The sequence below is a fragment of the Rhinoraja longicauda genome, chromosome 20 (genome assembly GCF_053455715.1).
Source record: "Rhinoraja longicauda isolate Sanriku21f chromosome 20, sRhiLon1.1, whole genome shotgun sequence".
Taxonomy (NCBI): domain Eukaryota; kingdom Metazoa; phylum Chordata; class Chondrichthyes; order Rajiformes; family Arhynchobatidae; genus Rhinoraja; species Rhinoraja longicauda.
Window position 1 is genome coordinate 4,005,063 of NC_135972.1, and position 16,057 is coordinate 4,021,119.

At 47.8% G+C, this 16,057-nt stretch overlaps 1 protein-coding gene across 1 annotated transcript in view; it reads right to left on the bottom strand.

The window, feature by feature from the left end:
• Window positions 1–14,460, bottom strand: part of agk (acylglycerol kinase) — a 30,370-nt gene extending 15,910 nt beyond the window's left edge. The window contains exons 1-7 of the mRNA XM_078416476.1: window positions 14,326–14,460; window positions 9,668–9,707; window positions 8,738–8,817; window positions 6,980–7,055; window positions 1,847–1,939; window positions 1,064–1,096; window positions 60–154 (exon numbers count right to left, since the gene is read on the bottom strand). Coding sequence (XP_078272602.1) covers window positions 60–154; window positions 1,064–1,096; window positions 1,847–1,939; window positions 6,980–7,055; window positions 8,738–8,817; window positions 9,668–9,707; window positions 14,326–14,426 — 518 coding nt within the window. The 5' untranslated portion in view covers window positions 14,427–14,460. The remainder of the gene's footprint in view (window positions 1–59; window positions 155–1,063; window positions 1,097–1,846; window positions 1,940–6,979; window positions 7,056–8,737; window positions 8,818–9,667; window positions 9,708–14,325) is intronic.
• Between the last annotated feature and the right edge of the window lie 1,597 nt (window positions 14,461–16,057).

Below are 16,057 nucleotides of genomic sequence, written 5' to 3' on the forward strand. Positions count from 1 at the left end.
ACCTCCAATGAGCTGAACCAGTTAGCCAGTGAAAGTTTCAGTCATGAGGCATTACTTACCTGGCCTGTTCTTTGTTGGTGGGATACAGTGCTGGGCTCAAGGAATTCATCTTTCCCAACGGAATGAATCCTATGGGGATCTTACTAAAGGTCGCCTAAAATAAAACAGAAGCATCAAAATATTTAAAAGATATTTTGACCTCATTCCCTTTAGCGACTTCACTGGGGGCAATGATGTCATGATCATGAGAAATTGGAAACAACAATTGTTTTTAAATGGATACAAAGTGCTGGAGTAACACAGCAGGTCAGGCAGCATCTCTGGAGAACATGGATTGATGATGTGTTTTGGGTTGGGATCTTTCTTCAGATAGGGCCAAGTAGCCCAAGTATCCCTGCTTTAAAAAATCTCCTGGTTTAACAAAGATGAAAATGCTTCTGTCCTTTGAAAGATCTGTGTATGTTTTTAAAAGACTCCCCCTGTCATAAGCTTTTCTTTAGAAAAGGTGCAGAACTCTTATCATATATCATATATATACAGCCGGAAACAGGCCTTTTCGGCCCACCAAGTCCGTGCCGCCCAGTGATCCCCGTACATTAACACTATCCTACACCCACTAGGGACAATTTTTACATTTACCCAGCCAATTAACCTACATACCTGTACGTCTTTGGAGTGTGGGAGGAAACCGAAGATCTCGGAGAAAACCCACGCAGGTCACGGGGAGAACGTACAAACTCCTTACAGTGCAGCACCCGTAGTCAGGATCGAACCTGAGTCTCCGGCGCTGCATTCGCTGTAAAGCAGCAACTCTACCGCTGCGCTACAGCTCAGGGCTAGCAAGACTAAGTGCGTTTCAGTTCTAAAACACATGAACTCCAATATTTTCCCTAAAAGTATGACTTTCCAGACAAAATCCACAGTGGTGGGTGTAGCTTTAACACTAAATTGCTGCAGACAAGCTACCGAGACGTGCAACAGATTTGATGTTACTATTATGGATTGGCCTCAGCGCGAATGATACGATGGATATGAACCACCAACTATGACGTGAACTGCTTACCTCATCCTCTCTGCGGAGAAGCCCAGTTATTACCTAACGTTAAAAAGAGAAAAAGTAAGAATACGACCCAGCTTCACTATTCATGAGGAATCTGTCGACAACACTGGGATCTCAGCAGATGCAATTTAAAGCTCCATTAGTGCCGGCTGGTACAAACACACATAACATTTCAGTATTGATATACCAAAACCAACCTGCCAGGGACACATGCATGTTTGATTCTAATAAGTAATCCTCTCTTCTTACACGCGTTTGTTGTGTGATCAGAATAAATTAAAATTAAGCTTCAAAAGTGCCGCCATGCCGCACTGCCAGATGCACTGTCCCAGTGATAGAGACTGGCACACTGCCAGCTGCACTGTCCCATGATCAGCCATGATCACATTGAATGGCGGTGCTGACTCGAAGGGCCGAATGGCCTCCTCCTGCACCTATCGTCTATTGTCTATAAGTCTCTGCATTCAGATTTGGAGGTCAGCGACCATCACTCCTAATCTGTTGGGCAATAACTCAGCGACGATTCCTCTGCAGTTCTTTTGTGACCGGCATAACAGCAGAGCAGCTGCTGCAGGGAGGAAATCACAAAACCAAGTTAACACCCCAACGCACAGCACACAGGTAACAATGTCTTGTCATTCCCAGTAACTGAAACTTGTAATTAAATTATTCCCAGACAATTTAGCAACCTCCCTTCTTGCTACCTGCGTGCAGCCACAGTTTAATTGCTAATGAGGATTTGAATGGTTCTGTGGAGACCATGGACATGTATTATTCAGTCTGTACCTCCTGTAAGGTGCCATCGCCTCCAGCAACAATGATCATATCAGTCTCCTCCATCAACTCCAGCAACTTTTTCGCTTGGCCCTCATGATCAGTCTGCGGTTGGAACAGAGACAAGATTGCATTATGTACCTCAGCACAAACCGCATTTAGAAAAAACCCCAACATGTGGCTCATTTCACAATATTTACCCAGAGTCCCCAAACATTATTTATGGCAGCCCAGCCAACTATATCAAACAAACTGGAGGACAACAATTCACACTAGTCAGTCCCAGTGTGTTACAATGTGCTGATTAAAGCTATTAAACCTGAAAGAGAGGTAATCACAGGTATAGGAAGCAACAAGTCTGAAACAGGAAGGAAAAGGAAACAAGGAGCAGGTTGGGCAAGTGAGAGTTTTATAAATGTCTGATTGGAACTGAATTCTTTGAGCAGTTTAACAATCTCTTGTTCAGTCATGTATTTCCAGTGCAGTTGCGGTGTCCGATCTGGGCTCTCATATTATTAATGCGCTCACCTTTTAAGGTGAGTGGAACATGATTTAATGGGAACCAAAGGGGCATCTTTATCACCCAGGTGGTGGTGAGTATCTGGAACGAGCTTCCAGAGGAGGTGGTTGCGGCAGGTACAACAACAGCATTTAAAAGGCACTTGGACAGGCACATGGATAGGAACAGTTTAGAGGGATATGGGCCAAACGCGGACAAACGGGACTGGCATAGATGGGGCATCTTGGTTGGCATGAGCAAGTTGGGCCGAAGAGCCTGTTTCCATGTTGTGAGACTCAATGATGAGCCTTTCTTTATTAAATATTGGAAAATTAGTATTGCAAAATTATCGTATGAACTCAAGTATGCTATGAGTTCAGTGATTTCCTGTAATGTGTGGCGCTAATCTGTGTTTCTACACTATTTTGAAACGATTGCCAGTGTTCAATGAGTGTGCCAGCAGGTGCTGAATTATTTCATCTTGCCGCTAACTCAGAAAATCTCAGGACAGTGTTGGGAGAAATCGGGCTGATGCTTAATCTGGTCAGCCTGGTTAGCGAGTTTATTTCAGAGTGGAGTTTATACAATACAATACAATACAATATATCTTTATTGTCATTGTACCCAGGAGTACAACGAGATTGGGAATGCGCTGAATGGCAATAATTTAATTAATTTAGACAACAGCAACCCAACGAAACAATTGTGACAGTTTTAGACAGGATAAAGTGCAAGTTGATCTATGCGTTGTGACCATCCGGCTCAGCAGGACCGGTTCATAGCAGCTATGGCCCTGGGGATGAAGCTGTTCCTGAGTCTGGAGGTGCGGGCGTAGAAGGCCTTGTATCGTCTGCCCGATGGAAGGAGTTCGAACAGACTGTTGCAGGGGTGTGAAGAGTCTTTGTGGATGCTGGTGGCTTTTCTGAGGCATCGTGTGTTGTAGATACCCTCCAAGTCTGGTAGCTATGTTCCGATGGCCCTCTGAGCTCTATGGACTACCCGCTGTAGAGCTTTCCTTTCTGCCTCCGTGCAGCTGAGGTACCACACAGGGATGTCTTGCGTTAGGATGCTCTGTATGGTGCAGCGGTAGAAGGTCGTCAGCAGCTGTTGGGGTAGACCAGACTTTTTCAGTGTTCTTAGGTAGAACAGTCGTTGCTGTGCCTTCTTGACCAGCGCAGCGGTGTTATTGGACCATGTTAGGTCCTCCGAAATGTGAGTGCCCAGAAACTTGAAGCTGGACACTCTCTCCACACTGTCCCCGTTGATAGAGATCGGGGCATATTCCCCGTTATGTGACCTACGGAAGTTGATGATCAGCTCCTTGGTCTTGGTGGTATTTAGGGACAGGTTGTTATCCGAGCACCAGTCCGCCAGGTTCTGCACCTCCGCTCTATAGTTTGTTTCATCCCCGTTGGTGATAAGCCCGATCACCGTTGTGTCGTCTGCAAACTTGACAATGGTGTTGGTGTCGAATGCAGGAACACAGTCGTGTGTGAAGAGGGAGTAGAGCATGGGGCTCAGAACACAGCCCTGTGGTGTGCCGGTACTCAGGGTGATAGTGGAGGACAGGTGCGGGCCCATTCTCACTGCCTGCGGTCGTTCCAGCAGGAAGTCCAGGATCCAGTCACATAATGACGAGCTGAGGCCTAGCTGGTGGAGTTTGGTGATGAGCTTGGTGGGGATGACCGTGTTGAAGGCAGAGCTATAGTCTATAAATAGCATCCTCACGTACGTGCCCTTTCTCTCTAGGTGAGTCAGGACAGTGTGAAGAGCCAGAGAGATGGCGTCCTCTGTGGATCTATTTGCCCTGAATGCAAATTGATGTAGGTCCAGTGAGTCAGGGATGCTGGATTTGATGTGTGAGAGGACCGGCCTTTCGAAGCACTTCATGACTATCGGCGTTAGGGCAACCGGGCGGTAGTCGTTCAGGTTGGAGATCTTGGCTTTTTTCGGCACCGGAACTATGATAGCCGGCTTCAGGCACTTGGGAACCATGGCCAGAGATAATGACAGGTTAAAGATCCTGGTGAATACCTCAGCCAGCTGTTCAGCACAGTCCTTCAGTACCCTTCCTTGAACTCCATCCGGGCCTGCAGCCTTGCGTGGGTTGACCCTTTGCAGAGCGCGTTGTACCTCCTGTGTGCTCAGTTGCAAGACCAGTCCCTCCGCCTCGGCTGGGGTTCTTCCACTCAAGGTGGTTTTTCCAGTTTCGAAGCGGGCAAAGAAGGTGTTAAGCTCGTTGGTCAGTGCCATATTCTGCAGAAGGAGGTTAGCTTTATGAGATCTCCAGAGATGCAGAGAGTGGATGCACCCGTGGAGTGAGTGGCTTTGTGCACTTTGCCAATGCTGCCGATTCCACCCTCTGCACGACAGTGACCCCTCCTGGGCGTTGACGGTGCTGCAGTGATCCATTGAAACAAGTGGAGATCTTTACACTTTAGAGATACAGCACGGAAACAGGCACTTCAGCCCAGCGACCAGCGTTTACCCCATACACTAACACTATCCTAAACCCTAGGGACACCCTATGCTTTTACCAAAGCCAAATCTCTTCGTCTTTGGAATGTGGGAGGAAACCGGAGCACCCAGAGAAATCCCACGTGGTCACAAGGAGAACGTACAAACTCCGCACCTGTAGTCAGGATTAAGCCCAGGTCGCTGGCACTGTAAGACAGCAACTCTACTGCTGTGCCAAGGCACCGCCCTATCTATCTATCCATCACACTGCTAACACTGCTCTCATTGATCACGAGTCATGGGAAAGCCTTACTTTCCCTCTACACTATAATAAAGGATAAACACTAAGAATGTGGCAGGGCCTGTTTTAAATGCTTCTTATTTGATGTCCTTGCAGGTGTTTATGTCAGAGCCACTCAGCAGCAACAGAAAACACAATGGCAGCTAATGTGGGGGCAAGGTGTGCCAGTTTTCAAAAGGCAGAGATGCCTGGGTGAGGCTGGTCCTTGTCCACTCACGCTGGCAGATTGCTTGGATTGTGCCACCACCCGCGGCCTTGCTGCCTGGCACCAACAACCACATTTAGCAAGCCTGGCTGTAAACACACGGGAATGAGGAAATAGTGGGGAAGACCATGCTCAGGAAAACCAACGCCCTCTTCCTCGGCCCCTCTTCCCACAGATGCTGCCCGACCTTCCGAGCATTGAAAGCAGCTTCTGCTCTTGTCAATAATCAAATACTAGAGGGTATAGCTTTGAGGTGAGAGGGGCAAAGTTTAAAGGACATGTTCGGGGGCAAGTTCTTTTTTTTTACACAGAGGGTGTTGGGTGTCTGGAATGTGCTGCCAGGAGGCAGATATGATAGTGGCATTTAACAGACTTTTGGATAGGCACATGAATATACAGGGAATAGAGTGATGATAATTATGTGCACGTAGATAACAGATGATCTTGGCAACTTGTTCGGCACAGACATTGTGGGCCGAAGGGCCTGTTCTTATGCTGTACTGGTTTATGTCCTATGATCTAACCTAAAATCATGACACCGTGACACTTGTTTACAACTAAGCATTAAATGTATCGCACTGATGATTGGAAATACTGAATATCCCGACTCTTGGAGCATTTCTGCATTTATGTAAATAACAGTGCTACATTAAAGGAATACAGACACACAATCACCAAACCACTTGGTCAGCCAGAAGCAACCTCTTTATAACACATGCCATTGATCCAGTACTCATCTGCTAAAGGCACCAACGATGCTGGTTTAAAATTCCCATGTTCCCTCGCAACCCAATCCTACTCTAACCACCAGGAGATACGAGGAACTGCAGATGCTGGAATCTTGAGCAAGACACAGAGTGCTGGAGGAACTCAGCGGGTCGGATTGAAGAAGGGTCATGATCCAAAACGCCGCCTGTCCATTCCCTCCACAGATGCTGCCTGACCCGCTGAGTTACCCCAGAACATTGTGTTTTGCCCTAATCTCACCACTGCTAGATAGAATTTCAAAGCATCAGTTCAAATTGCCATCTTTCTAAGCAGTAAATAGTTCCATCATATATGAAGAAATAATATGACAACTATTTAATTTTTCAGATGAATCAAATGAATTATTGCAATTACTTTCACCTATTTGATTTTATAACGTTAGGAAATCCTGTGACACTGAATCAGTTATACATCTATAATTATAAATATATGGTGTATCTCATGGAGTGGCTACAGCTGGCTATCACTTCATGCTGGGTTTCCTTTACTGCCAGTGAGACTAATAGATTCATAGAATCATAGTCTTGCAGCGTGGAAACAAGCCCTTGGGGCCCAACTTGCCCACACCGACCAACATGTCCCATCTACACTAGTTCCATCTGCCTGCGTTTGGCCCATATCCCTCAAAACCTGTCCTATCCATGTACCTGTTTAAATGTTTCTTGCAAGTTGCGATAGTACCTGCCTCAACTATCTCCTCCAGCAGCTCGTTCCATGCACCCACCAGCCTTTGTTTGGAAAGTTACCTCTCAGGTTCCTATTAAACCTCTCTCCCCCCTTCACCTTAAACCTATGTCCTCTGGTTCTAGATTGCCCTACTCTGGGCAAGAGACCCTGTCCACCCACCAGATCTATTCCTCTCATGGCTTTGTACACGATTTAATACTCAGGACAATTCCATGACTGAATCCTCACCTTAACCACGGTCACATCAATTCCGGCAAGGTGTAAAATAGGTGCTGCATTCTTTTCGAAGAGATTTCTTGCTTTTCTGAGGAATAAAATGGAAAGATTAGTGATGCGGGCGTTACATCTGTGGATGGACTGCCCTTCCTCTGGAATTAATAATAAAATTTCTACAACAAAAGAGTGCTCACATGGTTTGTATATTCAATTGGAAGACGTACAATGTGGTTTTATTACTAATAATAATTAGAAACATTCTCAAAACAAAACAGATGTAAGATTGTAAAGTATCAATACCCACTTTCAAGTGAGTTTCTAACAACCGAGTTCTGCCCCTTCAGAACCAATGCAGACTATTTAATCTGCTAAATACTTCCAGCATTTTCTGTGTTTATCTCAAAAGTATTGGTTCATAAGTGACAGGAGTAGAATGAGACCATTCAGCTCATTGCGTCTACGCTGCCATTCAGATCTGCCATCTGGCTGATCTATCTTCCTCTCCTAACCCCATTCTCCTGCCTTCTCCCCATAACCCCTGACACACGTACTAATCAAGAACCTATCTATCTCTGCCTTACAAATATCCATTGACGGCCTCCACAGCCTTCTGTGGCAATGAATTCCACAGATTCACCACCCTCTGACTAAAGAAATTCCTTCTCATCTCCTTCCTAAAGGTACGTCCTTCTTCTGAGGCTGTGGCCTCTGGTCCTAGACTCTCCCACTAGTGGAAACATCCTCTCCACATCCACTCTATCCAGGCCTTTCAACAATTCTGAAGCACGTTGGAACATCTTGCTTGGTGCAGTGTCGTACACCACTTCTAATTAGATCCTGATTTTAAATATTTAAATCTTCAGGACTTAGGAATATTTTAATAATTAGGTGCATACACATTTACCCCTTTTACTTTAAAAAAAAAATCTTTTAAAAACATTTGATACCAGGGAGATCACATTCTGCTACTGTTACTGTCACAGCTGACTTTAGAAGGTCACACAATCATAACTTTTTAGCTAAAAAGCAGAAGTTATTAAGATAGGTGGTGAAAGGAACTTTTACATGAAGATCTAAAAGCACCTCATAGCTAACAGCATTGCAATAAAACATGGTCCAGTGTATTAAATTGCTGATAAATATCAGTTCAGAAAATGGACGGAACCCGGGACGACCAAACAAGACGATGCTGAAGACATTGGTGGAAGATGCATATGTAGAGACAAAAGTGGAGCTGGCCAGCTGTAAGGAGGACAGAGATGTGTGATGTGTCCATCACCGTGCCCGTCAGAAACCAGCACCACTGCGTCACTAATGTTTCCAATGATTTTAAATTAAATTAAACAATTAATCATAAAATGCAGCATCTCTGTTAAACAAGAGGGGCGGCACGGTGGCGCAGCGGTAGAGTTGCTGCCTTACAGCGAATGCAGCGCCGGAGACTCAGGTTCGATCCCGACTACGGGTGCTGTCTGTACGGAGTTTGTACGTTCTCCCCGTGACCTGCGTGGGTTTTCTCCGAGATCTTCGGTTTCCTCCCACACTCCAAAGACGTGCAGGTATGTAGGTTAATTGAATGGGTAAATGTAAAAATTGTCCCTAGTGTGTGTAGGATAGTGTTAATGTGCGGGGATCGCTGGGCGGTGCGGACTCGGTGGGCCGAAGGGCCTGTTTCTGCGCTGTATCTCTAAATCTAAAAAATCTAAGAGGGGCTATTCTCATCTATTAAACATGACAAATAGAATGATTGACTTCAGAAAAACTTATTACCCTTTGCAAGCAGCAGGATTGAGAAAGACGGTGGCTTTCTTCACCTTTGCAGTGATGGGCAAGGTCTGGTTTCCAAACTCCTGAACAGAAAGACAGGTAGGTTGTTAGAGAAAACGGACACACGATGGAAGCCAAACGGTAGGATGGCACTGAATAAGAAAACTAGATAGCTGCATTTCACCACGATATGGATTACTAGTCATCAATCTACAATCCGTAGATTGGACACTGGCTTTTCAAAGTGAGATTGGAGTTGTTCATAGAAATTATATGTTCCATTAAAATGCTCTGTTGATAATCAAACTTAAATTGAACTTCAATATCAGCCTCTCTCAAGAAAAGTGCTATAAATAAGTGGAATTGAACAACAGAAGTCACCTGTTACAGATGGTGTAAGGATTTATATATTTTTTTGTTTTTTAGGTTTTTAGAGATGCAGTGTGGAAACAGGCCCTTCGGCCCACCAAGTCCGCGCTGAACAGCAATCACCCCGTACACCTTATGTGCTTTTGAGGGCTATTCATTGCAACACTGTGGAGAAAGTCATGCCTGTGCATTTTCCGTCTTGACCTCGGCTACTGACTGTGCGGAGTTTGCACGTTCTCCCTATCACTGTGTGGGTTTCCTCCGGGTGCTCCGGTTTCCTCCCACATCACAACGGCATGTGGGTTTGTAGGTTAGTTGGCCCACTGTAAATTGTCCCTAGTGTATAAGATAGCACTAGTGTGTACTTGGTCAGCACGGACTCGGTGGGCCGAAGGGACTATTTCCATGCTGTATCTCTAAACTAAAAATTTAAGTAGGAGCCACATGATTTCCATTGTACTGACTGGAGGTGACTTTCTGCCTCAATAAGTGCAGTGCAGTTTGGTTTGATTAGATCGAGGCTAGTAGGCCGCAGTAAATTGTGTGAACTTGACTTTGCCTTACCTGTGCTTCTTGACATGCTGCCCTGCGTAAGAGGTTGTCCCTGAATGAAACATAAAGAGGGCAGCATAAGAATCGTCAGACTCTTTCTTGACTATTAATAAACCCTTTTGTCATCATTCAAATGGAACAAGAAATCTTCAGATAAAAAATTGTGCCCGAGTTCATATTTTACTCCTAATTTCCTCAGTTTTATAACATTTTCGCTCTAATTTAACTTTCAAAATGCCGTCAATATTTTCTTGAATGAACTGCTAATTTCTGCCAAAGTGCACCCATCCAACTTTTAAGACACTTGGCCAGGTACATGGACAGAGAAGGTTGAGAGGGATATGGAACAAACGCGGGCATGTGGAACATGCGGGCATGTGGAACACGCTTGCATGTGACATCTTGATTGGCATGCATGAGTTGTGCCGAAGTGCCTGTTTCCGTGTTGTGTGACTCTACGACTATGACTCGAAGACCCTCTTAAGAAGACAACTACCCAGGCTCAAAAAGCTAATTAACAACCTTACCACCCTGCCATAACTCTTGGATAGGAAAGGTTTAGAGGGATATGGGCTAAATGTGGGCAGTTGGACTCATGTAGACGGGGTATCTTGGTCGGCATGGGCAAGTTGGGCCGTAGGGCCTGTTTCCATGCTGTATGACTCTATGACTCTAATTAAATCTTAACTGAGATGAGAAAAAACGTTTTCACCCAGAGAGTTGTGAATTTGTGGAATTCTCTGCCACAGAGGCCAATTCACTGGATGAATTTAAAAGAGAGTTGGATAGAGCTCTAGGGGCTAGCGGAATCAAGGGATATGGGGAGAAGGAACGCACAGGTTACAGATTGTGGATGATCAGCCATGATCACAATGAATGGCAGTGCCGGCTCGAAGGGCCAAATGGCCTCCTCCTGCACCTATTTTCTATGTTTCCATGTTTATGAATACAATACACTAATTCAGAAAACAAAATCCCATTTCATTATTAATCTGGTACTATTAATATCTTGCTGTAAATTTATGAGTACCCCAGAAATCAACACAACATTACATCTGTTCAGAATCACCCAAATGCAAACACGACAATCATACAACGCATGTCTCAGTATTGGCACATTCTAGTCCCAGCGGTGACCAATTACATTCAAAGATAAAGAATGGTGGCGCAGCGGTAGAGTTGCTGCCTTACAGCTGCAGAGACCAGGGTTCCACCATGACGACAGGAGTTTGTACGTTCTGCCCGCGACCTGCGTGGGTTTTCTCCTAGTGCTCCGTTTTCATCCCACTATCATAACACTATCCTGTTTGTAGGCTAATTGGCTTTGGTAACATTGTAAATTGTCCCTAGTGTGTGCAAGATAGTGTTAGTGTACGGGGTGATCGCTGGTCGGCGTGGTATCTCTAAACTTAAACTAAAAATAAATCAACTCATTAAGAATCTTGCGTCTGTTGTACAATTCCTGTTTACCCCAATTCCATTCTCTCGACTTTCTTTCACGCTCTACAATAAACTACAACCATGCCTGTGGTTCGCCTCACTATAGTCTTGTCATTCTCACCATGATTTTTATCTTTTAGTCTCCACCACTAGAGGGCAGTGACGATTCCGTTCACAAGAACATTAAGGTTTAGGTTTATGGTTGTAATCTGTGCCGAGGTACTTTACAAAGCTTTGCTTGGCCTGCTGTCCCATCAAATCAGATCATACTAGACATAAATACAACCATGTCAAACTCAAGTACAATAGGTAGAACAAAGGGGAAGATACAGAGCGCAGAATATAGTTCTCAGCATTGTAGCGCATCAGTTCCACAAAGTCCAATGTCCGCAATGGGGTAGAGGTCAATCGGACAGTACCCTAGCTTATGGAAGCCTGGTAACAGAGGGGAAGAAGCTGTTCCTGAATCTGATGGTGCATGCTTTGAAGCTTATAGCGCTGTGAAGCAGCAGTATGATTAATGTTACAGTGACTGTAAGACTGCTGTAACACTATATTCCCCTGCACTGGGGTATTTATCTCTTTGCACTGCCTGGTGTACTCATGTATGGCTTCATTTTGCTTATGCATTGTGTGATTTGACTGAAGGCACAAGGAACTACAAAAAAAGTCATCGAAACTGTGGCGACGTGTGATCCACTATTCTCACACTCTTGTATCCATATAAGAGTGCACCTATGTTTAGTAAGATTTTTACTGAACTGCACGCAAAAAAAGGAATGTCACTACCTATTGTACATGTAACAATGACGTACCATTGAACCTTTGAGTAACTCAGCGGTCAGGCAGTACCCCCTGAAGGACTGAAGAAGGATCCCAACCTGAAACGTCGCCTGTCTACGTTCTCCAGAGATGTTGCCTGACCCACTGAGTTACTCCAGCATTTTGCGTCTTTTATTTACAGCATAATGTGATTGGACATCAAGCTAACATTATTCACTGTATCTCTGTACACTCCACAATAATAAACCAGTACTAATACTGCTGTAATCCCATGCCACGACCATTGTCGTGTACTACATATTACTGCACAGTTTGACTGAGGGGAGTGAATGAAGAGAACACAGGTTTAAGTTGTGTGAGGCCAGAGTGAGGCCACCTCATATTCTGCTTACAACCCAAAGGCACGAACATTGAATTCTCCAATTTTAGTTAACTTCTAACAACCCCCCCCCCCCCACCCCACCCCTTTCTCTGCTATCCTACCCCCTCCCTCACCCCTCCTCTCCCACACCCTCCCCGTTTTCCCCACCTGGACTTTCAAACTAGTGACTGACTGGAAGGTGGAGCAGAATTCTTAACAATCAGATTAATTAGAAGAAGACTCTGGGCAGGAAATAAGGAGCATATTGTCACCCATGCACTCAATGGGTCAAAAGTTCATAAATGAATACGTGATAGGAGCAGAATTAGTCCATTTGGCCCATCAAGTCTACTCCGCCATTCAATCGCGGCTGATCTATCTCTCCCTCCTAACCCCATTCTCCTGCCTTCGCCCCATAACCCCTGAGACCCGTACTAATCAAGAATCTATCTATCTCTGCTTTAAAAATATCCACTGACCTAGCCTCCACAGCTTTCTGTGGCAACGAATTCCACAGATTCACCATCATCTGACTAAATAAATTCTTTCTCATCTCCGTCCTAAAGGTGCGTCCTTTAATTCTGAGGCTGTGCCCTCTAGTCCCAGACTCTTCCACTATTGGAAACACTCTCCACATCCACTCCCTCCCTACCCCACCGCCAGTGTTCAGCTATTACATGCCAGCCTTTGTCCTGCCCCCTCCTCTCTTCCAGCTTCCTTTCCCCTGTAATCAGTCGCCTATCCATATTCTCCAGAGATGCTGCCTGACCGGCTGAGTTACTCCAGCACTCTGTGTCTTTTTTTTGGGCAAACCAGCATCTGCAGTTCCCTGAGGTCCACAGGTTTCATTTAGGCTTTGGCACTGGAGGTGACATTTGCTGGTCCAATGCCCCCGCGTTACACACAGCCCCCGCGTTATGTACGGTCCCCGCGTTACGTACGGTCCCCGCGTTATGTACGGTCCCCGCGTTACGCACAGCCCCCGCGTTACACACAGCCCCCGCGTTATGTACGGTCCCCGCGTTACGTACGGTCCCCGCGTTACACACAGCCCCCGCGTTACGCACAGCCCCCGCGTTACACACAGCCCCCGCGTTACGTACGGTCCCCGCGTTACGTACGGTCCCCGCGTTATGTACGGTCCCCGCGTTACGCACAGCCCCCGCGTTACGCACAGCCCCCGCGTTATGTACGGTCCCCGCGTTACGCACAGCCCCCGCGTTATGTACGGTCCCCGCGTTACGTACGGTCCCCGCGTTATGTACGGTCCCCGCGTTACACACAGCCCCCGCGTTATGTACGGTCCCCGCGTTACGCACAGCCCCCGCGTTACGCACAGCCCCCGCGTTATGTACGGTCCCCGCGTTACGCACAGCCCCCGCGTTATGTACGGTCCCCGCGTTACGCACAGCCCCCGCGTTATGTACGGTCCCCGCGTTACGTACGGTCCCCGCGTTATGTACGGTCCCCGCGTTACACACAGCCCCCGCGTTATGTACGGTCCCCGCGTTACGTACGGTCCCCGCGTTATGTACGGTCCCCGCGTTACACACAGCCCCCGCGTTACGCACAGCCCCCGCGTTACGCACAGCCCCCGCGTTATGTACGGTCCCCGCGTTACGCACAGCCCCCGCGTTATGTACGGTCCCCGCGTTACGTACGGTCCCCGCGTTACACACAGCCCCCGCGTTACGCACAGCCCCCGCGTTATGTACGGTCCCCGCGTTACGCACAGCCCCCGCGTTATGTACGGTCCCCGCGTTACGTACGGTCCCCGCGTTATGTACGGTCCCCGCGTTACACACAGCCCCCGCGTTATGTACGGTCCCCGCGTTACGTACGGTCCCCGCGTTACACACAGCCCCCGCGTTACACACAGCCCCCGCGTTATGTACGGTCCCCGCGTTATGTACGGTCCCCGCGTTACACACAGCCCCCGCGTTACGCACAGCCCCCGCGTTACGCACAGCCCCCGCGTTACGCACAGCCCCCGCGTTACGCACAGCCCGGTGCCCCCGCGTTACGCACAGCCCCCGCGTTACGCACAGCCCGGCGCCCCCGCGTTACGCGCGGCTAGCGCCAGTACCGGTGGCGGCCGTGCAGCCATTTCGCCGCCCAGCCCAGCGCGCAGGCCGCCGCCGCTGACTTCTTCCAGTGACGGCGGACGGTCCGCAGCAGCGCCGCCATGTCTCCCGCACCGGAACCGGCGCCCGGTCCGCCCACTAACCCGTCCCCCGGTCCCCCGCCACCGAGAGCCCGTCCGGCGCGGACCCGCCCACCCCTCAACGCGTTCCCCTCGCGGAGCAGCTCAGATACAGACCTAAAACAAACACAAAGTGCTGGAGTAACTCAGCGGGGCAGTCAGCATCTCTGGGGGACATCTCTGGTGATCATCTCTGGAGGAACATCTCTGGGGGAACATCTCTGGAGGAACATCTCTGGTGATCATCTCTGGGGGAACATCTCTGGGGAACATCTCTGGGGAACATCTCTGGGGAAACATCTCTGGGGGAACATCTCTGGGGGAACATCTCTGGTGATCATCTCTGGGGGAACATCTCTGGGGAACATCTCTGGTGATCATCTCTGGGGGAACATCTCTGGGGGAACATCTCTGGGGAACATCTCTGGTGATCATCTCTGGGGGAACATCTCTGGGGAACATCTCTGGTGATCATCTCTGGGGGAACATCTCTGGTGATCATCTCTGGTGATCATCTCTGGGGGAACATCTCTGGGGAACATCTCTGGGGGAACATCTCTGGGGGAACATCTCTGGTGATCATCTCTGGTGATCATCTCTGGGGGAACATCTCTGGGGAACATCTCTGGGGGAACATCTCTGGGGGAACATCTCTGGTGATCATCTCTGGTGATCATCTCTGGGGGAACATCTCTGGGGGAACATCTCTGGTGAACATCTCTGGGGGAACATCTCTGGGGAACATCTCTGGGGAACATCTCTGGGGGAACATCTCTGGGGAACATCTCTGGTGATCATCTCTGGTGATCATCTCTGGGGAACATCTCTGGGGAACATCTCTGGGGGAACATCTCTGGTGATCATCTCTGGGGGAACATCTCTGGGGAACATCTCTGGTGATCATCTCTGGTGATCATCTCTGGTGATCATCTCTGGGGGAACATCTCTGGGGGAACATCTCTGGTGATCATCTCTGGGGGAACATCTCTGGTGAACATCTCTGGGGGAACATCTCTGGGGAACATCTCTGGGGAACATCTCTGGAGGAACATCTCTGGGGGAACATCTCTGGTGATCATCTCTGGGGGAACATCTCTGGTGAACATCTCTGGGGGAACATCTCTGGTGATCATCTCTGGGGGAACATCTCTGGGGGAACATCTCTGGTGATCATCTCTGGGGGAACATCTCTGGTGAACATCTCTGGGGGAACATCTCTGGGGAACATCTCTGGGGGAACATCTCTGGTGATCATCTCTGGGGGAACATCTCTGGTGATCATCTCTGAGGGAACATCTCTGGTGATCATCTCTGGAAGAACATCTCTGGGGAACATCTCTGGTGATCATCTCTGGGGAACATCTCTGGTGATCATCTCTGGTGATCATCTCTGGTGATGTTTTGGGTCGGGACCCTTCCTCAGACTGATTGTGGTAGGGAGGAGAAATCTTAGAAAAAATGTCTTTACCTGAATGTTGTTGGAAGAAACCAGATGCTGGTTTAAGCCATAGACACAAAATGCTGGAGTAACTCAGCGGGACAGGCAGCATCTCTGGGATGAGACCCTTCTTCACACATCCATTCCTTCTCTCCGGAGATACTGCCTGACCCAATG